Source organism: Leucoraja erinacea, chromosome 19, assembly GCF_028641065.1.
Source record: "Leucoraja erinacea ecotype New England chromosome 19, Leri_hhj_1, whole genome shotgun sequence".
NCBI lineage: Eukaryota > Metazoa > Chordata > Chondrichthyes > Rajiformes > Rajidae > Leucoraja > Leucoraja erinaceus.
This window is the reverse complement of record NC_073395.1, coordinates 35,353,460-35,376,962: the sequence shown is the minus strand read 5'-3', so window position 1 is coordinate 35,376,962 and position 23,503 is coordinate 35,353,460. Positions and strand designations below refer to the sequence as shown.

Sequence of the window (23,503 nt, the reverse complement as noted above, 5' to 3'; positions counted from 1 at the left end):
CGCCATCAAGGTTTGGATCGTGATACAGTTTCCACCCTTCAAGCGTTGCAGCTCTCCAAGCCTGACCACAACGTTCACAGAGTCGCTGAGCCTGGTAAGTGTTACATTATAAATTATTACATAGTTATTATACAACCAAACAAGGAATTTTGCATTGGGCCTGTCAAAATGAGATCAAAACAGCTGTACCTTATCTGTCATTCCAGCTCGGATGAGAGCAAAGAGATATTTCATAAATCTGGCATCATCTTCCCTATCCAAGTCAGCAAGAGGCATTTTCTGTCTTATAGGAGCATCTGGATCCTTGGAGAAAACATAAAAGTTTGGTCAGCATTTTGTTTTTGTGCACTTATCACATTTCAGTTTAGTTTAAGCTTAGAGATACAGTGCGGAAACAGGCCCTTCTGCCCACTGAGTAGTGATCACCCATGCACCAGTTCTATCGTACACTCTAGGGGCAATTTACTGAAGCAAACAAACAAGCACGTCTTTTGAATGTGGGAGGAAACTGGTGAAACCTGAAGAAAATCCATGCGGTCACTACAAACTCCGTACAGACAGCACCCGCAGTCAGGATCGAACCCGGGTTTCTGACACCGCAAGGCAGCAACATTGCCGCAACGCCCCTGGCTGTCCTTATGTGAACCAGATTAGCTTAAGAAGAAGCACAAAATACAACAGATGCTGGAAGTTTAAAATAAAATGCAGGAAATGCCAGCATGGATCAGTTCCAGTATTCCAAAAGTTTGGGATTTCAGCAGTTGTTCCAGCCAATTTAATGTAAAAAAGGGCAAGCCCCGACCCCATGAACCAATATAAGGAAAATCAGAACAAAACCTACCAGCTCAGTCACAAGTTGCCTTGAAAATCCAGAGATTCCAGATCTTTGTTGTTTCAACACATGCAGTGTATTTTCCCTACAAGATTAAAATAACATTTAGAAAACCGAATTAACAAATTGTTCTCTACATTTATCTCCTTAATGGTTCTTATATCTACACTACCATCTGTTGATTGGAGACTAGCCCGCTGATGTTATTTCCTAACCAGTAATGAGGATAATGATCTCTAAGGTAATTAACACCAACTAACTGTCCCCCACCCCCAAAGTCTGCAGATGGATATTTGATCAACTATTTTATCAGCTTAAAAATCAGCAGTTGGAATCTACCTTGAATAAGAAAAGGCATATATTTAAATAACATATATATCGAAATTGTAGAGTCTGGAAAACTGAAGCTAGTAAAATGTTGGCGAATCAATCACCATTTGGCAGAGTAGCTGCTTTAAGGTGCCAGAGGGTTCGATCCTGACTGCGGGCGTTGTCTCTATGGAGATAAGATAGTAGGGAAGGTTTAACTTACTAAAAATATTCCACTTTGTACTATCCTTCTTAGCTTATGTTCTGGAGAGAAGGAATGGGTGACGTCTTCAGTCTGAAGAAGGGTATCGACCCAAAACGTCACCCTTCCTTCTCTCCAAAGATGTTGCCTGTCCCACTGAGTTACTCCAGCATTTTATGTCTACCTTCAATTTAAACCAGCATCTGCAGTTCTTCACAGAAATGAAACAAAGATCCCAACTTGGTTCACACACTACAATAAAATTCACACACTCCAATAAAACTGTGGTTCTTACCAGTATACAGATTTTGCATAATATTCTATATTCTCTGCAAAATTTCCAGCCTCGTCGTTGGCAATACTCTCTAACCAGTCTACAACAATCTATGAAATTAAAAATAGACCATTAACATTCATAAACAAGATCAGATAAATCCTCACGTTGCTGATTATTGGACAAAGCACCCACCATGGACTTAAAAGGTGACTGGGACCAGTGACCTCAAGAGAAGCAAGCAATCAGATGTTAAGTGTGTGTTTGTTACAATCATTGAAAAAGGACATACATTGCATATGGAAGATGATACTGAAAGCTTACTTTCTCAACTAATACAAATTCATTCATATTTTAATATACTATTGTATAAATGTTCATATTATCATATTATTAATAATAATGTATCATTAATAATATATAATATTAAGATTGTTCATATTATTTTAATATACATATTAATATGTAAATATTATGTTAATAGATTATTTTGTCCACAATAATATTTAATATTTTACTAATTAGTGTCTCAAGTACTACCAGATAAGATTATAACACATTAAAAGACTTGGAGATGGTTAATTGCAAATCAGTTACACATTAAGTTTAAAATAAGCATCTACACAGTTGAACATTTACTTTTAATAAACCTTCCTTACTATGTGGCACAACCTAACAAAAAAGTTAGACTATGACACTTCCTAATCACCATTGGCAAATTGAAACAACAAGTTCACAGGTAATTTATTACAATATGCCACTGTGTAAGAGATGTGATAAATATGGAGCAACATAATCAAAGACAATGTGCTGATCTCAAATATCTTTCACTGAAGAATGCAGTGGAAGAACAAAGAAGCAACTACAGGTGCACAACCTTTTATCCGAAGATCCAAATAACGAAAACCTCCGAATAGCGGACATTTTTTCAGTCCTTGAAAAAAGGTCCTTGAAAACGTTCACCGAGGGCGGCCCGCAGAGGTGACAGCGGAACCTCCGGTCGGTCCTTGAAGAAAGGGGAACTAAATCCCCATTCATAAAAGAGAAGGCGAGGGTATATTGCGCGGGATGGTTAATAATTGACAATGTGCTGCTGTCTGCCCGCTGAGTTAAAAAGTTCCCACGGTAGACTCACGATACAGTGTATCGTGAGTCTTGCGTGGGAACTTTTTTAACTCAGCAGGCAGGGAGCAGCAGATTGTCGCTCCCTTCAGTTTCACCCCACCTATACCCCTCTGCTTCCCAGCCATGTGTGTGACCCCTTCCCTCCCCTCTCCAGCTCCCCGCCCATTGCACCGGCGTGGGAGCTTTGCACTGTCTTCACGTCGGCAATGCCAGTCACCGGAGACGTCAGGACCAACGGGACACCGACCCCCAGGCCCACTGCAAGCACGGAGATCCCAGAGACCCACAGCCAGCAGCAGCCCAGGCCCGTTCCAACTCCAGAGGAAAACTTAAAAACTATATCAAATTGTAGTCAGGACCACTGAAGCTAGTAAAATGTTGGCGAATCAATCCCATTTGGCAAGGGCTGCTTTAAGGTGCCAGAGGGTTCGATCCTGACTGCGGGCGTTGTCAATGGCAGATAGTAGGGAAGGTTTAACTTACTAAAAATATTCCAAGCTGTGCCCCCTCATCGGGAGAAGGACCGACCCCCAGGCCCAGTCTGCAAGCACGGAGATCCCCAAGATCAGCAACTCTTCTCCAGCCCCGCTCCAACTCCCAGAGGAACTCCACGCTCCCCGTAAACCAGCATCTGCAGAAACAGATGGTGCGCAAGGTGCGTCTTGTTCTTACGCAGCTCGGGCTGTGGGCGAACTGCCACTTGTCGCCGTAGCGGCCTATCGGGGAGCGGATTCCTCTGGAGTTGGAGGGGGAGGGGGGTATTGTGCTGTTTGATCGCCCCCTGCTATCCCAGGGACAGGGAAACAGGACGTTCACCGAGGGCGGCCCGCAGAGGTGACAGCGGAACCTCCGGTCGGTCCTCGATGAAAGGGAAATTAACTCCCCATTCATAAAAGAGAAGGTGATGGTACATTGCGCGGGAGAGTAGGAATCCCAAGACAAAGTTGAGTGAGCGTTCACCGAGGGCGGCCCGCAGAGGTGACAGCGGAACCTCCGGTCGGTCCTGTAAGAAAGGGGAACTAAATCCCCTTCATAAAAGAGAAGTGGAGGGTATATCGCCTACCTGGAAGAAACCGGACACTTTTTCCAGGATGTCGTCTGCACACCAAAGCTCACGTTTGGCGCCAAACGCACATCGCCTCTGCTACACACGGATATAAGAGTGTGAAAATGTCGCCTTAGGCCGCCTAAGGGCATGTAGCCCCGCTAGGGTGACATGACTGCGAGAGGTGATTCAATGCTGCGGTCACATTTACAAATTCAGGAATTCATTCAACACACTGCATTTCATACAGACATTTATTCTGCAAGAAAAAACTACATTGAAGACTCAAACTCGCGACCGAGGAACTGCCGGGATCAAGGCGCAAACTTGCGACCTTGCGGAAATGAGCCGAGCACTCTACCACTGAGCCAGCCATTAAAATCTACGCTAAAAAATTTCCATTCCGAAGACCGACAAATTCCAAATTACGAAAAGTGTCTGGTCCCAAGGCTGTCGGATAAAAGGTTGTGCACCTGTACTGATTTATTTTTAATATTTTTAAATATTTTAAATGATCAAAATTCCATTAGGCTGTTAAATTTGGACTCCTGACTTTATTGTACCTTTATTATCAATTGACATATGCTGAACAATTTAATGGCAGGTCAATTAATGTACCACAGTCACTTTCTGAACAGATAATATTCAGAGGATTTTTGATTTTCTACATATTCAATTATAAGGAATTAAGATTTTAAGCAGGTAGCCTACAGCTGGCAGTGCAAATATTTTACATAAATCAATCCAAACAACAGATCACCATTTTTTAAACTTAGCGGAAACATAAAATCTGCAAAATTAGCGGGCAAATAGTACAAATTTCTATGCAGGATATATTTTTCCAGTTTGTGCATAATAAATACTCTAGGTACCTGGCTCTGTCGGATCAGTGAATCTCGCTGGAAAAGCATCTCAACAATGGTCTTTTCAGTTGCATTTGGAGTCTGTAAAAAAAATGCTTTTCTCTTGTAGCAGATTATTTGACTTTTTTCCATTACAAATTATTAATGCTCCATGTTAGCAGATCACTCCTCATTTAACATTTAATCAGCTTCTCAATCATCAAAGACAGTACAGGATCACCCAACCCACAGCCCCATAACAGTAGTGTGGAAGGGAGGATGGTGTCAGGCAAGGAATACAGTCTTATTTTAAGAGCATACATCAGCTCAAAGATACATTTTAATCATGTTTTGAAATATGCCCTTCCTCCCAAATAACTCATGTGGAAAACAATGTTGAAATTTTTGTTTTGCTCTTATTTTGGGTTAAAAAAGGACCACGATCAAAAGACTTGCAAAGATCTCTTGTCAACCACCTGGGAAGATTAAGTATTGCAAGTCATCAGCAATTGGAGGTCAGTCAAATTAGCCTAAGTGGGACAGGCCATTAATGTACATCAACAACAGTGTATTACATTAGTGTATACTTACAGATATATCATACATTACTCCCTCTTCATTACTAGATTCAACTCTATCCCTGTATAAAAATAATTTAAAAAATCAACAATTAAAGAAAATAAAAATATTTTAGAATTTCTTAGTTTTCTCATTGAATACAGAACTAAAATTATTAGTCCACATGGTCATAAATATGAATGTGAAAGTCTAATTATTCTCCCTTTTGTTTTTAATTTAATTTTCTCCTTTCTTATACAATCCTTTTCAAGGAGAACAGAAGAAAATTAAGTAAAAAATCAATTTAACTGATAAGTGATCTACCTGCAGAATTAAATAATTGTTCATGAATGGAAATTATATAAACAGAAACGGAATACTTGATGAACTCAGCCAGTTAACCAGCTTCTGTGGAAAGACAAACAAGTTAATGTTTCAGGTCAAGGATCCTTGATCAGTGTTCTGATTCAGAAGGGTTTTTTAGATCTGGAAGGACATTAAATGAGAGAAAAGACTCAGAAAATAATTACAATACATTTATTAACAAAAGTAAAACATTAGCAAAACATTTAAGAAAGGCAAAGAAAACCACATCTGAAACAGACCAAAGAGAGAACTTCTTCAACATAGGCATTCATGGAAGAGAAATTGAAGGGAATTCAACGGCAATGGAATACAAATAAAACTGCTGATGTTGGAATCTGAAACAATATATCTAAACTATATAAAACTGCATCCATGGGCATCATAAGCTGAAAGGCAGCAGTCATGCAATTTTAAACCAGCAAATAGCAATCAGATTAATTTTATATTCAACAAAACACAAATTTGGGGGGTTCATGCAGCATCTGAGAAGGAAAATTGCTGGAGGACACTTCAACTTAGAACCCTTCCTCAGACTGGAGTAGTAGGGAGAGAGCTGGTAGAAAGGTGTGAGATGATAAGGTGGAGCAAAAGCTGGCAAGTGATAGATAGATTGTTTAGCCCCATCTTAGCTAAACAACACTGAACTCTAATGCAAAAAACTGCTGACGGAACAATACAAACTGCAGCAAAGTGAAAAGGCAGAACAATTAATCACACCAAAAAGAACTGATAAAACAATTAGAACAGTACAACAAACAAGTAGTTTTTCAGAGGATAAAGTAGTTGCAATAATCATAATTTTAATTTATTTTTACCAATTAAAATCGTTAGCCAACTTAGCTAAAAGCAACCTGTCCAAGATGATGCAAGTACAAAAACAATTGAAACGAGTGCATCCACAACACAGAGATTACTAGTAATATTACAAGGTGAAATAACATTAATTAGAAGATGCAAAATGCTGACAAGGGCTTGTGTTATGCCACAATAGGGTGGTACAGCGGCACAGCTTGTGGAACTGCTCACGGCGTCAGAGACCTGGGTTTGATCCTGACCTCCGGTGCTGTCCCTGAGGAGTTTGCATGTTCTCCGTGCAACTATGTGGGTTTCCAATGGGTGCCCCAGTTTCCTCCTACATCCCAAAGACGTAGGTTAATTGGTTTCTGTAAAATTGCCTCTAATGTGTACATAAGTTGATAAGTGGGATAACGTAGAACTAGTATGAACAGGTGATCCAATGGGACATGTGGATTCGGTGGGCTGAAGGGTCTGTTTCCAACCAAACATTGAGAAATCTGATGTTACTACCAAATGAAAATTCAGATTATCTAGTACTCATCTTCCTAAAATTACCTGTAAAGAGAGCCAATTAAACGCCAAGTGACCATCTCCTGCTGAAGAAACCAAAGAACACTGGCTGTTTTTGAAAACTTCTGTTGCCCAGGAGTTGCACGGTTCACAATCTTCTGCAGCAGTTTAACCTGAAACAATTGAGCACTTAGAACTGCATATTTGGTGTTTTAACAAATACATATTAACAGTTATCCTGAGGCCTTTAAGTACCCATCAGAAAATATTAATATCCCTTCAAAAGAAGCAATAAATTGATGCCCTGCCTTGGACGTGCCCTAGCAACATTCATTTAGGACTTTGCACAATAACCAAGCACACAATAGAGCACTCCTGGAGTTTAATAATAATAGTTACTGTATTTCCCGGCAATGAAGACGCACCTGTGTCGAAGACGCACCCCCATTTTGAGTTGCTAAATTTTGAAAAAAGGCTGGCGGGTACAGGATTTTGGCGGGTTTGATTTTGGTTTGGTTTGGTAGCTTGTCCCGGGACTGGCTGTGGCGCCGAGGTCACCTGCGATCCCCAGGACTAGCTGCAGCTCCCAGGTCGCCTGCGAGCCCCGGGTCTAGCTGCAGTTCCCAGGTCACCTGCGAGCCCCGGGTTTTGCGGCAGTTCCGCGGTCCGGTCCCGGCGGCCGCTCGCAGCCACCCGAGCTACTGAGTGAGTTGCTGGCATGATCGCCGACCCCCTCCTTCTCAACGCTCCTGCCCTCCCCGCAACGTTACCCCTAGTGGCCCAACCGTGCTGACCCGGGCCAGGCTCCCCACACACTGTGGAAGGAATTCTGCCCCACCCCCCAGCGGTGCTGTCCTTTTACAGCCACTGTACTGTAGTCGATCTTTCTTGGCTAACAATCTAACCTTCGGCCTCCAAGACGCAGGTCAATTTTCGGACCTTATTTTCAGGTTAAAAATAGCGTCCTCATTATAGGGAAATATGGTATATCTGAACTGGACATTTCTTCTGCTTTGAGGTTGGGCAATGAACAAAACATCTAAAACATCCTTTACTTAAGTAACAGCAAACAATTGCTGGAGATCCTGTGCAGAACAAGCAGCATCTGAGGAGTGAGTGTGAGTGCAGTAGTTGCAGGGACAATTTTGCAACATGCATCAGTGCATCACTACCTGTATCCTGATGACCACGTTTGTTCTCAGGGAAAAGCAGCCCTTCTTTATTGCACTCTCATTCCAGAATATGCTGTGTCTCATTCCCAGGCAGTGGTATCAATATTGTGTTTGTCATGACTATTGTGTTGAATCTGGAACTGATTACTCTGAACTGGCAGTCTGCAAGCAATGGATTTATTTGCTATTTCTCTAGCCCATTTTACCAGTGGGTTTGGCAGGGCTCAATGCCTCCCTGAGTCAAGTTACTCATAGATCCAAAAGCAAAAAAAAACATTGGACGATTCAGTGGGTCAGGCAGCACCTGTGGAGGGAAATGGACAGTTGACTTTTGGGGTCGAGACCTTTCATCGATACCTGACCCACTGAGATCCTCCAGTAATTTGTTTTGCTCCAGACTCTAGCATCTGGAGTTTCTCATAACTCCTAGATCTCTTCATTCCTAGGTAATAATTACTTAAAACATAGTTCCTTGTTCGAAGCAACTCAATCTAATCTGCGCCCATGAGGGAGGTTGGGGATAACATTAAGCAGAAAATTAGGGATGCGTGTAGCAAAGGTACAGCAGTTATCATGGGTGACTTTAATCCAGGTGTCGGCAACCTACGGCACCATGGGCCGATTCCGGCTCATAACACAAAATCATCCGGCATCCAGGCATTTTTTTCCCCTCAATCTTCTGGCCCTCAGACTTCCGTCATCTTCGGTATCTGGAAGGTGATTTTCGGATCGAGGGTCAAGTGAAACACTGAAAATGTGCTGGCCATTGCCCTGCGTGAGGCCGGGTTCCTCCTCCCAGGCGCAGGCACGGTGACGTAAAGAGGCCTGCGCTGGCAGTCGCAATAGCCAAGTGCCGAGCTCTGGCTGTACCGCATCCTGCGCAAAGCCGCCGGCACGGCCACGCACCTTCTGTGTCTGGGCTTCACTGTCGGGATTGGGGTTATCAGTAGGCCGGGGACGATTGAGTATGATATTTGAGCCCAGTGCTCTGGGTGGCATCCTCGAAGGGGTGGAATCTATGTGAACACGTGATTTGATGTCTGCCATCCGGGGCGGGATACATGTGTACACGTGATAGATGTGGCCCACCATCCACTCACAGACACGTGTCTTGGTCCTTTGGCAGAAAATTTTGCCGCACCTGCTTTAATCTATATATAGACTGGGCCAACCAAATTGGTAGCAGCGTCGAGGAGGAGGGTTTCCTGGAATGTATATGGAATGGGTTTTTTAAACCAAAATGTAGAAGAGCCGACTAGAGGACAGGCTATCCTACACAGGGTGTGTGTGTAATGAGGAAGGATTAGTTATCGATCTTGTTGTGCAAAGCCCCTTGGACAACAGTGACCATAATATGGTGGAATTCTGCATTAGGATGGAAAGTGACACGGTTAATTCAGAGAGTAGGGTCCTGAACTTAAAGAAAGGGGACTTTGAAGGTATGAGACGGGATTTGGCCAAGATAGACCTAACAAGGGAAATCAAGGATAGTGTTAAATCCAAGGAAGAGGCATATAAATTGGCCAGAGGAAGCAGCAAACTGGAGGGCTGGGAGAAATTTAGAACTCAACAGAGGAGGACAAAGGGGTTAATTAAGACGGGGAAAAAAGAGCATGAAAGAAAGATTGCGGGGAATATAAAAACTGACTCTAAAAGCTTCTTTAGATACGTAAAAAGGCAAAGGTTAGTGAAGACAAATGTAGGTCCCTTACAATCAGAGACAGGTGAATTTATAATGGGGAAAAAAAGAAATGGCAGAACAGTTAAACGAGTACTTTGGTTCTGTCTTCACAAAAGAAAACTCAGACAATCTCCTGGAAATACTAGGGGACCGAGGATCTAGTGGGAGGGAGGAACTGAAGGGAATCCACATTAGTGCGGAAATGGTGTTTGGTAAACTATTGAGACTGAAGGCAGATAAATCCCCAGGGCCTAATGGTCAGCAAGGGATATGGGGAAAAAATAAGGAACAGGGTACTGACTTTAGATGATCAGCCATGATCATGGCCTACTGCTGCACCTATTTTGCTATGTTTCTATGTTCCTATGATCTCTGCTGCAAAACTATAACAGCTGAACCCATCTATCTCCATAGTTCCTTCCTGCAGAGTCCCTCTTGCATTGATGCTCAACACCATTTTGCTATGCCTTAGCAGAAAGTGGTTTTTATTCCTCAAACATATCCTGGCCTACATAAGACTAACTTGCAACCCGCAATATTTTGTTCTTCCCTCAATTAATAAAGCAACTTTAATCACATCATCCATGTCATTCTCCTCGGGAGATATTGGCTATATTTAAGAGGGAGTTAGATGTGGCCCTTGTGGCTAAGGGGGTCAGAGGGTATGGAGAGAAGGCAGGTACGGGATACTGAGTTGGATGATCAGCCATGATCATATTGAATGGCGGTGCAGACTCGAAGGTCCGAATGGCCTACTCCTGCACCTAATTTCTATTATGTTAGCCAGCAATTAATCTATGCATGTGTCAAGAAATGAGAACCACAAAAAAAATGTTTGTTTAATTTTATTCGTTGTTATAATTTTTTCCTACAAAATTCTACAAGACCAAATTTTATTCTATGTTTTAGGTTTTTGGATAGTAATTTGTGAATCCTGTAAGGGCAAATTTCCGTATCACGAATGGCTATAACACAGGTGTCGCCTGTATTGAAATGGGTCAGGAAGAAGTGAAGGTTTCTCTATATTAGAATATGGAACATTGTTACTCTGCAGAAAGCAAATTGCAGAATCTAGGTTTTACGTTTCTTACCTGTTCATTACAAGTCTCTTCATAAGATTCAATGAGATCAAAGATAGGACTAGATAAATGGCTGAGGAAAGAATTCAAAAACTCCTGGAACAGGCGGGCTGATGCTGTCAACAGAAAAATATTAAAATTATGAGTTTTACTCCAATATGGCAGAATATCTTCGAAAAATTATACTGTTGTTGCTAAAATATATTCAGACTTTTATCAAAGTTACCACAACTTTATGATCAAGCCCACTGCTCACCAGTTACTCCTGGATCATCCACATTCAATAGGACAGCACTTAGAGTTAAGTCCTCAGTGAAACTTGCAGGTGAAGCAAATGACTTCAAGATAATCCCCTGTGAAGTGAATTCGTCTCCTTCAATATCATCTAATTCAAATGAAAGTTGGTGCTGTGGACAAAATTTAAAAAAGATTTAATTAAGCAGAAAGCAATGTGTAAAAGCAATCATTCTTCTGTATAATAAACAACGAACCATCAACTTTAAACTGTGAGCCCTCAGTGAGAGATAAGAAGTAATAGATGAATGAAAATCAATGAGAAAGTATGACAGCATCACCAGTGCTGATTGGGATGCACTCTGCGTTACTTATGGAGGTAAGGATGCTGATTGTATAAGAGCCTGCTCGGATTTTACTTCGGAGTCACGTGAGTGACTACGTGAAGAACCCCGCCAGGACGCATGCGTGTCATATCGCTACACCCATTGCGAAACGTCAGGCGGGGTGGAACAACGTTCCCCCGCAGCGGCAGTTTAAAAGCCGGAACTTGCAGGTAAGAGTTACTCTGCGATCTTTTGTGTTTCCCATACCAATTTACAGGTGGGGAACATGGACAAATCAAAGTAAACAAAAAGGGCTACGACAAAGCTGGTGGGGGAGGACCGCGTAGTAGCGGGCAGCCAGCAACGGCCAGCGGCACTTGGATCACCGATAATGGGATCAGCTGTGCCCGCCAGATCCACTCCGCGGACGGGCGGTAAGGTAAGACAGAAAACTAACAAAGTCGTGGACTCAGATGAGTCCGACTTTGAGCAGCCGCGGGCGGCCAGCGACCGTGAGCGCTGGAGCCGGATGGAGCGGTGTGTGGAGCATTTGCTCCAATGTGACAGGCTCCGGGAGATGGAGTCGAGTCACTGTGGGCTCTATGGAAAACCCACAGCAGCACCTCTTGTAGGGCTGCACAGTGCTTCTCCCTCATCAGAGGGGAGCACTGCGTATCAGTTCTGGGCTGATCTGGAAGAGGGGTTCGCAGAAGAAAAATCAAGTGTGCAAGGGGTGCAGGAACAAGAAAATCTACTGGACATGGTGTCCAACTTCATACAGCCAGACCAGACCAAAACCTGGAGCAAAAGCGAGCTGCCAGTATAGTTTTTTAACCAGCTACAAGAACAGGCTGTATTGAACACCACATCAAGACACCTGGCACCAGGCAACTGTATATCCCTAAATGTTCCAGTAGTAAATACTTGTATATGGAAACATATTGGAATAGGAGTTAGAAGCATGGATATCAAACTACAAAAGGTATTAAAACTCCTAACAGCAGGGATAACATCATTTGCCCGCACAGTGGATGACAAGGACATGTCCCAGAACCAACAAGATGCACTGGCACTGCTTTGCAACACTCAATATGAGATAAACAACATCAGGAAGAGTGCCACCCGACCCACTTTAAATCCAAAATTCGCGGGTCTGTGCAAACCTGGGAACATAAAACCACCAATACTACTATTTGGAGGTAACCTATCGAAGCAAGTCAAGGAGCTCGATGAGGAAGCAAAAACCCTGGGACTCATAAAAGGGACTCCATCAAAAACCCACTACAGCCATAGACAGCACCCCTACGCACCCATCAGTAGAGCAAGACCGACTGGTGAAAGCTCGAAGGCCCGGTACACAAAACATGGGTCTTTTTTAGGCCATGGCCCAGGCCGGCCTTCTTGGAAGATACGCGAACCTCCAACATTAACCAAACCACAAACCCAGACACCAACGCATCAACATCAACGAAGGACTTACAAAAAGAAGTAAACCTGCCACTGGTAACTATGGAGGCAGGTGGGTCTGGTTCCCTACAAAATACAGGGAGCATGGAGGTTGGGGGGAGATTACACTCCTTTCTGGATGCATGGAGCATGTTAACAACCGATACTTATATTTTAAGCAGTATCCAGGGATATACAATAGAATTTATACACAAGTACAGCCCACCAGTTCAACATACACCGAACCGAATGTTCGTACTTTCTGGTAAAGAAAAATCAGAAGCGCAAGCTGAACTGGAGCGGCTTTACGCAAAAGGTGTAATTGAAAAAACCCAACACGAACCGCTAGAATTCGTGTCCAATATATTTACCAAAAACAAAAAATATGGTGGTTGTCGCATCATCAAAGATCTGACCAAATTGAATACATTTGTACAATATATTCATTTAAAAACGGAAACCTTTGTTACTGCTAAACAATTGATTTCCAAAGGTTACTTCATGGCTCGCATCGATTTAAAAGATGCTTACTATTCAGTGCCTATACGAGGTGACCACAGATGTTACTTAAAATTCAACTGGATGGGACAAACCTGGCAGTATAAAGCGCTGCCAAATGGGTTAACATCAGCCCCCAGGCTGTTCACGAAAATTTTAAAACCAGCCCTAGCGTTTCTACGGAAACAAAAACACATGGTCATGGCATATCTAGATGACATACTTATTGTGGGCAAAACTTTGGAATTGGCCAAACAAACTGTAACAGCCACAAAACAGTTATGTGAAGAACTGGGGTTTATTATCCATCCAGTTAAATCTAAATTAACGCCTTCCACTACCATGGACTATTTGGGGTTCACCATTGACTCAGTTCACATGTCGGTGACTTTGCCTAAGGGAAAGGCTATAGACTTAATAGAGGCTTGAAATAACCTCATTGACATCAGTAAACCATCCATCAGATTGGTAGCAAAAGTAATTGGCAAAATGGTGGCTGCTTTTCCAGCCACACAATTTGGACCTTTACATTACCAAAATTTACAGAGAGTAAAAATACAAACACTCAAAATCAATGCAGGTCATTATGACAGACCTATGAAGCTACCAATCAAAGGTAAAATTGAACTAAAATGGTGGATAGATAACATTTGGCTTTGTTTCAATCCAATCATTATAAGTAACCCTTCTATGGTGCTACAAACTGATGCCAGTGCACTTGGTTGGGGTGCCACCAATTCCATCTCCAGCTGTGGAGGTAGATGGGACTGCTCAGGAGGTATCATTATTACTCACACTGGGCATAAACTACCTGGAAATGTTGGGTGCATTCTATGGCCTAAAGTCATATTGTACTGGGTCATATCACCAGCATGTTAGACTATAGATAGACAATACCACCGTGGTAGCATACATCAACCACATGGGTGGAAACAAATCGACATTGTGTGACAATCTGGCTAATACAATTTGGCAGTGGTGTATCCAGAGAGATATTTGGATATCAGCTACCTACTTACCAGGAAAGCTAAATTTAGTGGCAGACACCAGGTCACGCAAATTTAATGAAAACACCGAATGGATGTTGAATAAAAATGTATTTGCTGATATTACAGCACGATATGGAACACCAGATATCGATCTATTCGCATCCAGACTTAATCACCAGTTATCAAATTATGTTTCATGGGAACCAGACCCTGGGGCAGCGGCAACAGATGCATTTTCGCTGCATTGGGGGAAATTGTTTATTGATGCATTCCCTCTTTTCTGCCTCATCAGTCGGGTATTAAGAAAAATACAGCAAGACTCTGTGTCTGGTATTTTGGTAGTACCTGATTGGCCTACTCAACCATGGTTCCCTGTGGTACAAAACATGGTATTAGAACCATGTATCACCATCCCGAATAGACCAGACTTATTGGTTCATCCCATAACAAGGGATAGCCACCCGTGCCATAACTATTTGAATTTATTAATTTGTAGAGTTTAAAAACACCACTACTACAGCTGGGACTGACGGACCGAACAGTGAATATGATTTCGGCGGCCCAAGGACAGTCCACCAAAAAACAGTATCTGGTCTATATCAGGAAGTGGGAGATGTATTGTCACAAAAACAGCATCACCTACAGAGATATGAATATCCCGTCTGTTCTGGAATACCTGGCAGGCCTCCATTATGATGAGGGGCTCAGTTATAGTGCCATCAACTGCGCCAGAAGTGCCCTATCAACTTATCTATGGCAAGGAACAGAGCGTCACTCTGTTGGGACTCACCCACTGGTAACTTATGAGGGGAATTTTTAATACCAATCCCCCAAGAACCAGGTACTCCCAAATATGGGATGTGAGTATTGTCCTGAAGATGCTCAGGAATTGGTCTCCAGCAACAGCTCTGTCCCTACATAGACTGACATTAAAAACAGTCATGCTAATGGCATTGGTCACGGCACAAAGGGTACAGTCATTACATAAATTAAGACTCGACAACATGACTTCTACATCTGAAAATAGTACGTTTCATATTTATGAATTAGTAAAGCAGAACAGAAAGGGATCAGCAGGCCTCAATAGAGAATTTAGGTCTTACCCAACAGATGATCGTCTCTGTATAGTAAGACATTTGTTGTTATACATGGAGAAAACGAAAATCATCAGAGGCAATGAGAAGGCACTTTTAGTCAGCCACAAGCAACCACACAAAAGAGTGACGGTCCAGACCATCTCAAGATGGCTGAAACAGGTTCTAACACAGGCTGGGGTGGATACTAATATCTTTAAATCTCATTCCACCAGGGCTGCAGCTACATCGGCAGCTATGCAGTTGGATGTACCAATGGACCAAATCCTCAAGGCAGCAGGATGGTCAGGGGAAAAACATTTCAACTGTTTTTATCATAAACCAATCATGAAACCTGGAACGTTTGCAGAAACAATTTTAAGTTCTGTAATTTAATTTACCCCATAAATAAGGGTTTAATTTTGTGTTAATAAATTTTATGGATTTCAATGTCGGATTCATGTCTAAATTATTTTGACACAATTTCTCCTACAGTCATTAAGGCAGATGTGATGCATGGACTCGTTTCCACTGCATGAAATCACAGAGCTTTGAAATCTTCACGTAGTCACTCACGTGACTCCAAAATAAAATAGTAAGATTAAACGAGAACTTACCAGTTCAAAGTTTGATCAATATTTTATGAGGAGTACGTTGAGGGAATACGTGCCCTCTGCTCCCACCCATGATTATATACTCAACTGGTATTTTCTTTCTCTAATCTTACTATGTTTAAGTCATTACAGATATCTGTGATTTCACACCGCTGCTTCAAAGAATGACACGCATGCGTCCTGGCGGTTCCCTCAATGTACTCCTCATAAAATAATGATCAAACTTCGAACTGGTAAGTTCTCGTTTAATCTTACTATTTCCTTCCACATCCCAAACACCAGTTACTTAAAAGATTCAGTGGCCACTTTAATAGCTCCTAGCATGTAAGGCAAAAGGTTGAATCTGAGGGAGTTAATGAGAATGTGTGAGATTAAATCACAGGGAATAGTTGTCATGGCATAGGATCAAAGGGCCAAAATGTCCTCTCATGTCATATAGAAATATAAATTGTGCTAGCACATTGAAACAGATGCTAGACGACGGGTGAAAGCAAAGGCTCACACACAAATTAAATATCAGATAAGCAATTGAATTACCAGGGCTAAACTCCAAATGCTAGTAAATGGGATTGGTACAGGTGGGTGCTTGATAGGCTGCATGGACATGGTGGGCTAAATGACTTGCTCTGTGCTTACGAGTCTCTAACTCTAAGTCTCCTTAAAAGTAGTCAAACCTTTGTGATCAATTGTTAACGAGGTGATATTAAGTGCAATTCATTGTAATTAATCACAAAATTGGTATCAATGCGTTGATTATCCACATCTTAAAGTTGCCGTCTACTACACAACTAATCTCTACATTGTAATGCATGTCACAATATTTTCCTGTGCTTACTGTTTAGTGTACTGCTAAGAATGATGAGTGGCATCATGTGACCCTGCCACAGCCAGAGAACGTGTATCAGAAAAATATGGTGTAAATTAATATGTCAATTACACAAATACTAAACCAGTGTTTCCGAGAATGAGTTCATAATTTAAAAAATAATCGCTATCAAAAATAAATGTGCCAATTTAAATCCAATGACTGTAAATTATAACAATGTTATGCTTAAGATTGTATACAATAAACTTTGAATTATTTTGTAATCATGCAGTAATCAACACTCATGACACTTCCATCCACTTTTATTCCTGACCTTGTTTTAAACCAGAGAAATATTTTAAAATTGGAGTAATTGGCTGGTACTTACCGTTGATTCATTTGGTGTTGTTAATGTTACGGAATGTTGAAATGTCAATGAAGTACCAGCTAGATCATGTTTTCTAAGGGGACAAACTCTGGTCTGTGCAGTATCTGTAAAGTAATGCCAGATGTCATTATTAAACAATGATGTTTGAGTTTTATTTCTGTAACATTATCAAATTTAGGTAATTTCTAGTTAAAAGTGGTTACTCTAATTAATCACATGGTCCAATACCTTTGAATGATATTGCAAATTATTTCAAAGAACATTATCTTGAAGACAGAAGGCCACAGAATTGCACTGTCACGTTTCTTTATATTTAACGGGTAGACCCTAGGGTCCAGGCTTCTTATGTCATCGCTATCAAAGTAATTAAATTAGCAACGCAAAATATACTACAATGGGAGATACACAGAGATCTCAGAGGGCTGCTGAGTTTGTGTTTCTGAAAATGGAGTGGACATGTATAAAATCCAAATCAAGGATACCAATTCAAAATTAAAATTTGTTTAATCCTGATTCAGTCAGCAGGCTCATAAGCTAAATGCAAATTGGTGCAAAGTTAGGATGCAGACTGGAGGGATTAGTAAACAGGCAATAGTGACAAGAAAGCAGAGATATAGATGAGTTCACGTTTATTAGGTACGCAGGGTGGGAGATCACTGGAACAAAGTCCAAAGGTAATCAAAGCATTGAAGATGGTTTCAGTACGAATTGAGATAAAGATGGAGATTGTGGGAGCACAAAAGTGGATCTAAGAGCATAGGGTGATAAAGCAGAAACTAATTTCAGTGATAAATATGAGACTAAGTTTGGTTGAGTATTGGACAGTGCTAATGAAGCATTTATAATTGGTTCCTACATGATTTGTTTGCAGCAAAGTTCAAAAGGCATGGCATTTCATTTCTCAAAAGTTAACCATGGGACATTTGTTTACCCAGCACTGAGTTCACATAAAAAGTGATGTGACCAGAATTAGATTGCTGAAAAGGCTCATTTTTCAACATGATTAAAATATGAAAACAATTTGTGCATGGAAGTATTTAATGAACAAGAACGTTAATTCAGTCTTCACAAGGTCTGGGCCATGCAAATGGACATGCGTTAAACTTATAGAGTAAAATATGGCAACAAGGAAATATTTCAATGCAAGCTAAGTATAATATGTGAGACTAAGCCTTTCAAAAGATTCAGTCCACTATCACCTTACTTCTCTAACCCAATCTAACTCCAACTTGGTTTTCATCTTTCTACATGAATGCAGAGGTTCAAAAGAAGCTTAAGTAACTAAGTATGTTTATTGGCCAAGTATTTACATACAAGGAATTTGCCTTGGTGCTCCGCCCACAAATAACAACATGACATAGTGACAGTTACGAATGACTCATAAAACACTAAACATTAATAATAATCAAACATTAATGATAAAACACCATTAATCAAACATGTGAACCAACAAAATACCAGATCAAAGGGAGGCTACAGATTTTTGGCTGTTGAGTAGAGCAACTACTCGTGGATAAAAACTGTTTTTATACCTGGCTGTGGCAGCTTTGACAGTCCGGAGTCGCCTTCCAGAGAGAAGCGATTCAAGGAATTTGTGGCCGGGGTGAGAGGGATCAGAGATGATCTTGACAGCTCGCTTCCTGGCCCTTGCAGTGTACAGTTAGTTCATCAATAGAGGGAAGGTTGCAGCCAATAACCTTCTCTGCTGATCGGACGATTCGCTGCAGCCTCCAGGTGTCGTGCTTGGTGGCTGAGCCAAACCAGACCATGATGGAGAAGGTGAGAACAGACTCTACGATGGCCGTGTAGAATTGGACCATCATTACCTGTGGCAGATTGTGCTTCTTCAGCTGCCGTAGGAAGTACCTCCTCTGGTGTGCCTTTTTGACGTGCAGTCGATGGTAGTCCCCCATTTAAGGTCCTTGGAGATGGTGGTTCCCAGGAATTTAAAATACTCCACCGATGTGACTGTGGTGTTGTTGATGGCGAGTGGGGTGAGGGAAGGGGGAGCTCTCCTAATGTCTACAATCAATTCCACTGTCTTAAGAGCATTGAGCTCTAGGAACTGGAGATCATTGTTCCATCTGTCAATATTTAATTCTTCTGTTGCCAGTACATTTGACAATTAAACACCCTTAATTTTTCGTATTAGTCTTCTATACTCAATACTGAGCTCACAAATTTCAGATTTCAATCATTTTCTGTTTCCATTCTAGCATCCATAGTATTTTCTTTTTAATAATGATCTTGCTATTCCATTTATACTTCCGGATTAATTTTGTGTTATTCTCTGCCAGATCAATCTAGCTTTTCTTTATTGGTCCCCATTAACGTACCTTGATTTTCTATCATTCTTTTGTAATTTAATCTCACCTGCCTTCCATTTTATGGCAACAATTTCCTTTTTTTCTCCCCACACCCTCCATCTAACTGCATCTTATAACATTACCCAGCCTGATGAATGTTCACAGATCTGAAGCCGTTCTGTTTTCTCGCTGCAGAAATTGCCTTTTCCGATTTTCTTTTAATTTCCAGTATCTGGCCATCTGAAAGAGGGGACTAACCTTAATCCATAAAAGGAATAGGAATCCCTAAAAGGAATAGGTTATTTTAATAAATACTTACAGAATTCATGAAATATATGACCTTCAGCACGGCCAACTACTGGCAGGTGTACACTAGAAGCTCCTTTAGCAGCTGGCCTCAGTTCTGGAGAATGTGTTAAGGTTGAATTAGAAAGTTCAAAAGAAAATATTTACAATTTCATAATTTCTCTGGAATTATTTTTTTAAGAATGTCAAGTGCAGATTGTATGTCACGTCTCTTCAGAGGTACTTAGCTGTAAAAGTGAGGAATGACCCAAGACTTTGAGAAGAACCATATATATGGACATCCATTTCCTTCATCACTTTACTGTGGAAAGGGCAAGGAGTCTCCCCCTCCCACAATGTACACATTTTTCAGGATGTGGATATCTCTGGAAGGACCAAAATTCCCATTTGCCCTTGAGACAGTAGTAGTCCATTGCAGCCCTACGCATGACGAAACTCACACCATGCTGTTGGAGAGGGAATTTCAGGAATTAGACCCAATGGCAAGTAATATTCAAAAGCGAGTGATCCATTTTCATGTCTGGTTTGTGGGCATTTTGCGAGGGGAACCTTCAGCAGGTGGTGATCCTACATGCCTGAACCTCTGTATACTTGAGGATGCAAGTTTGAGGTACATTATCAGAGTAGCTTAGATGCCTAGACAATGCAACCACTGTATGCCAGAGGTGGATGGAATGAACATTAAGGGTGATGAATGGGGCACCAATTACATAAGCTGCTTTGGAACACAAAGTGCTGCAGTAACTCAGCGGGTCAGGCAGCAACTCTGGAGAACATAGATGAGCAACCTTTCGGGTCAAAATCCTTCGTCAGACTCACAGAATGCAACGTTTCAGGTCGGGACTCTTCTTATAAGAAATAGGAATAGAATTTGGCCATTCGGCCCATCAAGTCTACTCCACCATTCAAACATCCTCTCCACATCCATTCTATCCAAGCCTTTCACTATTCTTCATCAGCATTTTGTGTTCTATGTAGGATTTTGTCATCTGGAGTTCATTGTGTCTACAAAGTACGTTGCTTTGTCTGAAATGGTGTTACGATGCTCCAGGGAAATAAAACATACACAAAGTTGTTGTTATTTGTTGGGAAAGGGAACAAAGATTTCCTGAGGTTAATAAAATACATGGATACCCCTAAGGCGGGCAGGCAGCATCTCTAGAGAGAAGGAATGGGTGATGTTTCGGGTCGAGACCCTTCTTCAGACTTCAGCCTGTAGGCCATATGGTCAAAAGTAATAGGAGCGGAATTAGGCCATTCGGACCATCCGCCATTCAATTATGGCTGATCTATTTCTCCTGAATCGATGCAAAACTTCACCCATTCCTTCTCTCCAGAGATGCTGCCTGTCCCATTGATTTGCTCCAGCTTTTTGTATCTATCTTCGGTTTAAACCAGCATCTGCAGTTCCTTCCTACACATGGTACCAGTGAAGATAATTATGCAAGGCTTGAACAGACTGCACCTGAATTATATTACGTTTACTTTGTTTTTAAATATATATTTTATTTAAAACATCAAATGCCTTGGAATAAGAATCTTTTATTGGGATATTGTGAAAATGTCTATCTTCATTTTAAATCAGCATTTGCAGTTCCTTCCTACACGATACCTTTAAGGCCACCGGCAACAACACTAAGGCTACAATGATATCGAGCGGTCAATCTCTCCGTGATAAAGCAAATTCGAGGTATAATTCACCTTGTATGTTTCTGATTGTCAATACAAGCTTTTGCTTCACTGTAAACTAATAGATCAGCTTCACTTTTCTCATCATCCATAGCCGCTGGTAAACAGTGGCAACCACTGAAGTACTAAACAGCAAAGTTGCCAGTGCGACTACCCTAGTTCTGGCTGCAAACTTACCAACATTCTTGACCAACTCTGAAGTCTAACACCAACCAACTGCAATAGTCATAGATTAATGAAGCTCTTACTTAAGTTTAGCTAGCGGCTTGGGGAATTAGAGGCTTAGATGCGATAATCCAGAGTAAAAATTAAACTGCTATAAAAAATACACCCTGCCTACATTCCTGATTCTGCTTCTGACCACACACCAACTATTGATATATTGCTACATACCAACACAAGACATCAAATGAGAAGAAATTCCTGAACAGTTCGATAGAATTTCCTCTTTACCTTATCACTATGTCTCTTTAATTGACTCTCCCAATAGTCATAGCATCTTATCATCTGCCATATCATGCTGCAATTCCTTCATCATTCCTATGCCTAACCTGCTAGTCTTTAACCAGCAGCAGTATGGGAGTATATTCAAAAGAACTGATGCGATTCAGGAAGATGCTCACCACCACTTGGGTAATTGTGCATATATCTTAGAAAATTAATTAAAATACAAACAGTGCCAAATAATGAGAAAGTTGGAGATTAAGTTTTTGCAGAAAAATCCTGAACTCAGTGGCATCTATGCCATCATAGAATACCACGGAGAAATGCCAGCATTTCTCCCATGTCAATTACTTTGGCAACTTTTATTTCTGCTCCTCAATTCACCTAATCTTTTCTCACGTGTATTTTTGTGGGTTTCATCCTTCCACAGCTGTGATGGTCAATTTGATGCTTCAAGGGCCTTTCCTTGGCTAGATAATTTATTCCTTCTTGATGGCTTTTCTTCCAGACATTATAAACTAAAATTTCCTGGACCGTCCTGGCCTTAAATTTCTAGATAATGACAAAGCTCTTATAAACCCTTCTAAACCACATCCATAATTCCCGAAAGCACCATGATCAAACTTAAACAGAATCCTTACAAGTCAATTTAAAATGGAACAGATAAATATGTATGAATGAACTGCAGATGCTGGTTTAAACCGAAGATAGACACAAAAAAGCTGGAGTAACTCAGCGGGACAGGCAGCATCTCTGGAGAGAAGGGTCTGAAGAAGGGTCTCGACCCGAAAGGTCACGCATTCCTTCTCTCCAGAGATGCTGCCTGCCTCGCTGAGTTACTCCAACTTTTTTGTGTCTATCTTCGGAACAGAGAAAATGCATGGTACAGAAATACAATCAATGCACATTGATTAAAAAAAAAATGGTTAAGTGTAGAAGTCCTTTATCAGAATCAGCACCAGAGAAAAAGGATACCAATAAGTTGTTCTCCAGTGCTGGATCGCCTTGCAGATCTGCTGAGCTCAGACATCCTAATAAGAGGAGATATTATTTCGTCTGAGTCCCGTCTGCAATAGAAAATTCAGTAAGTTTAGAAAATAATTGCTCCCCTTGCATTCCCCTGCCCATCAGAGGCTCCCTCTCTACCCAACCGGACTCTCCGCACTCCCCTGAACTCTCCCCCTTGGGCTCACTCCCACCCACCAGGTAATCTCCCCCGTCCTCTGCCCCCTCACCCACCACACCCTCCCTACCCCCCTCACCCACTACCCCCACCCTACCCCCCCCCCCACTACCCCTACCCCCTCACCCACTACCCCCTCACCCTCCCTACCCCCTCACCCACTACCCCCCTCACCCTCCCTACCCCCTCACCCCCTACCCCCTACCCCCTCACCCCCTCACCCCCCACTACCCCCTCCCACCCTCCCTACCCCCTCACCCCTACCCTACCCCCTCACCCTCCCTACCCCCTCACCCACTACCCCCTCACCCTCCCCTACCCCCCCTCACCCCCCTACCCCCTCACCCTCCCTACCCCCTCACCCTCCCTACCCCCTATACCCAAAAAAAAAAACCCCCCCTCTACTACC

At 41.8% G+C, this 23,503-nt stretch overlaps 1 protein-coding gene across 1 annotated transcript in view; it reads right to left on the bottom strand.

The window, feature by feature from the left end:
* nup107 (nucleoporin 107) overlaps positions 1–23,503 on the bottom strand; it is a 42,892-nt gene that overhangs the window by 16,891 nt on the left and 2,498 nt on the right. Inside the window, exons 2-13 of the mRNA XM_055650826.1 lie at positions 22,887–22,978; positions 19,792–19,875; positions 17,167–17,270; positions 11,050–11,200; positions 10,806–10,909; positions 6,907–7,034; positions 5,221–5,269; positions 4,660–4,731; positions 1,639–1,727; positions 842–917; positions 190–303; positions 1–91 (exon numbers count right to left, since the gene is read on the bottom strand). Coding sequence (XP_055506801.1) covers positions 1–91; positions 190–303; positions 842–917; positions 1,639–1,727; positions 4,660–4,731; positions 5,221–5,269; positions 6,907–7,034; positions 10,806–10,909; positions 11,050–11,200; positions 17,167–17,270; positions 19,792–19,875; positions 22,887–22,978 — 1,154 coding nt within the window. The remainder of the gene's footprint in view (positions 92–189; positions 304–841; positions 918–1,638; positions 1,728–4,659; positions 4,732–5,220; positions 5,270–6,906; positions 7,035–10,805; positions 10,910–11,049; positions 11,201–17,166; positions 17,271–19,791; positions 19,876–22,886; positions 22,979–23,503) is intronic.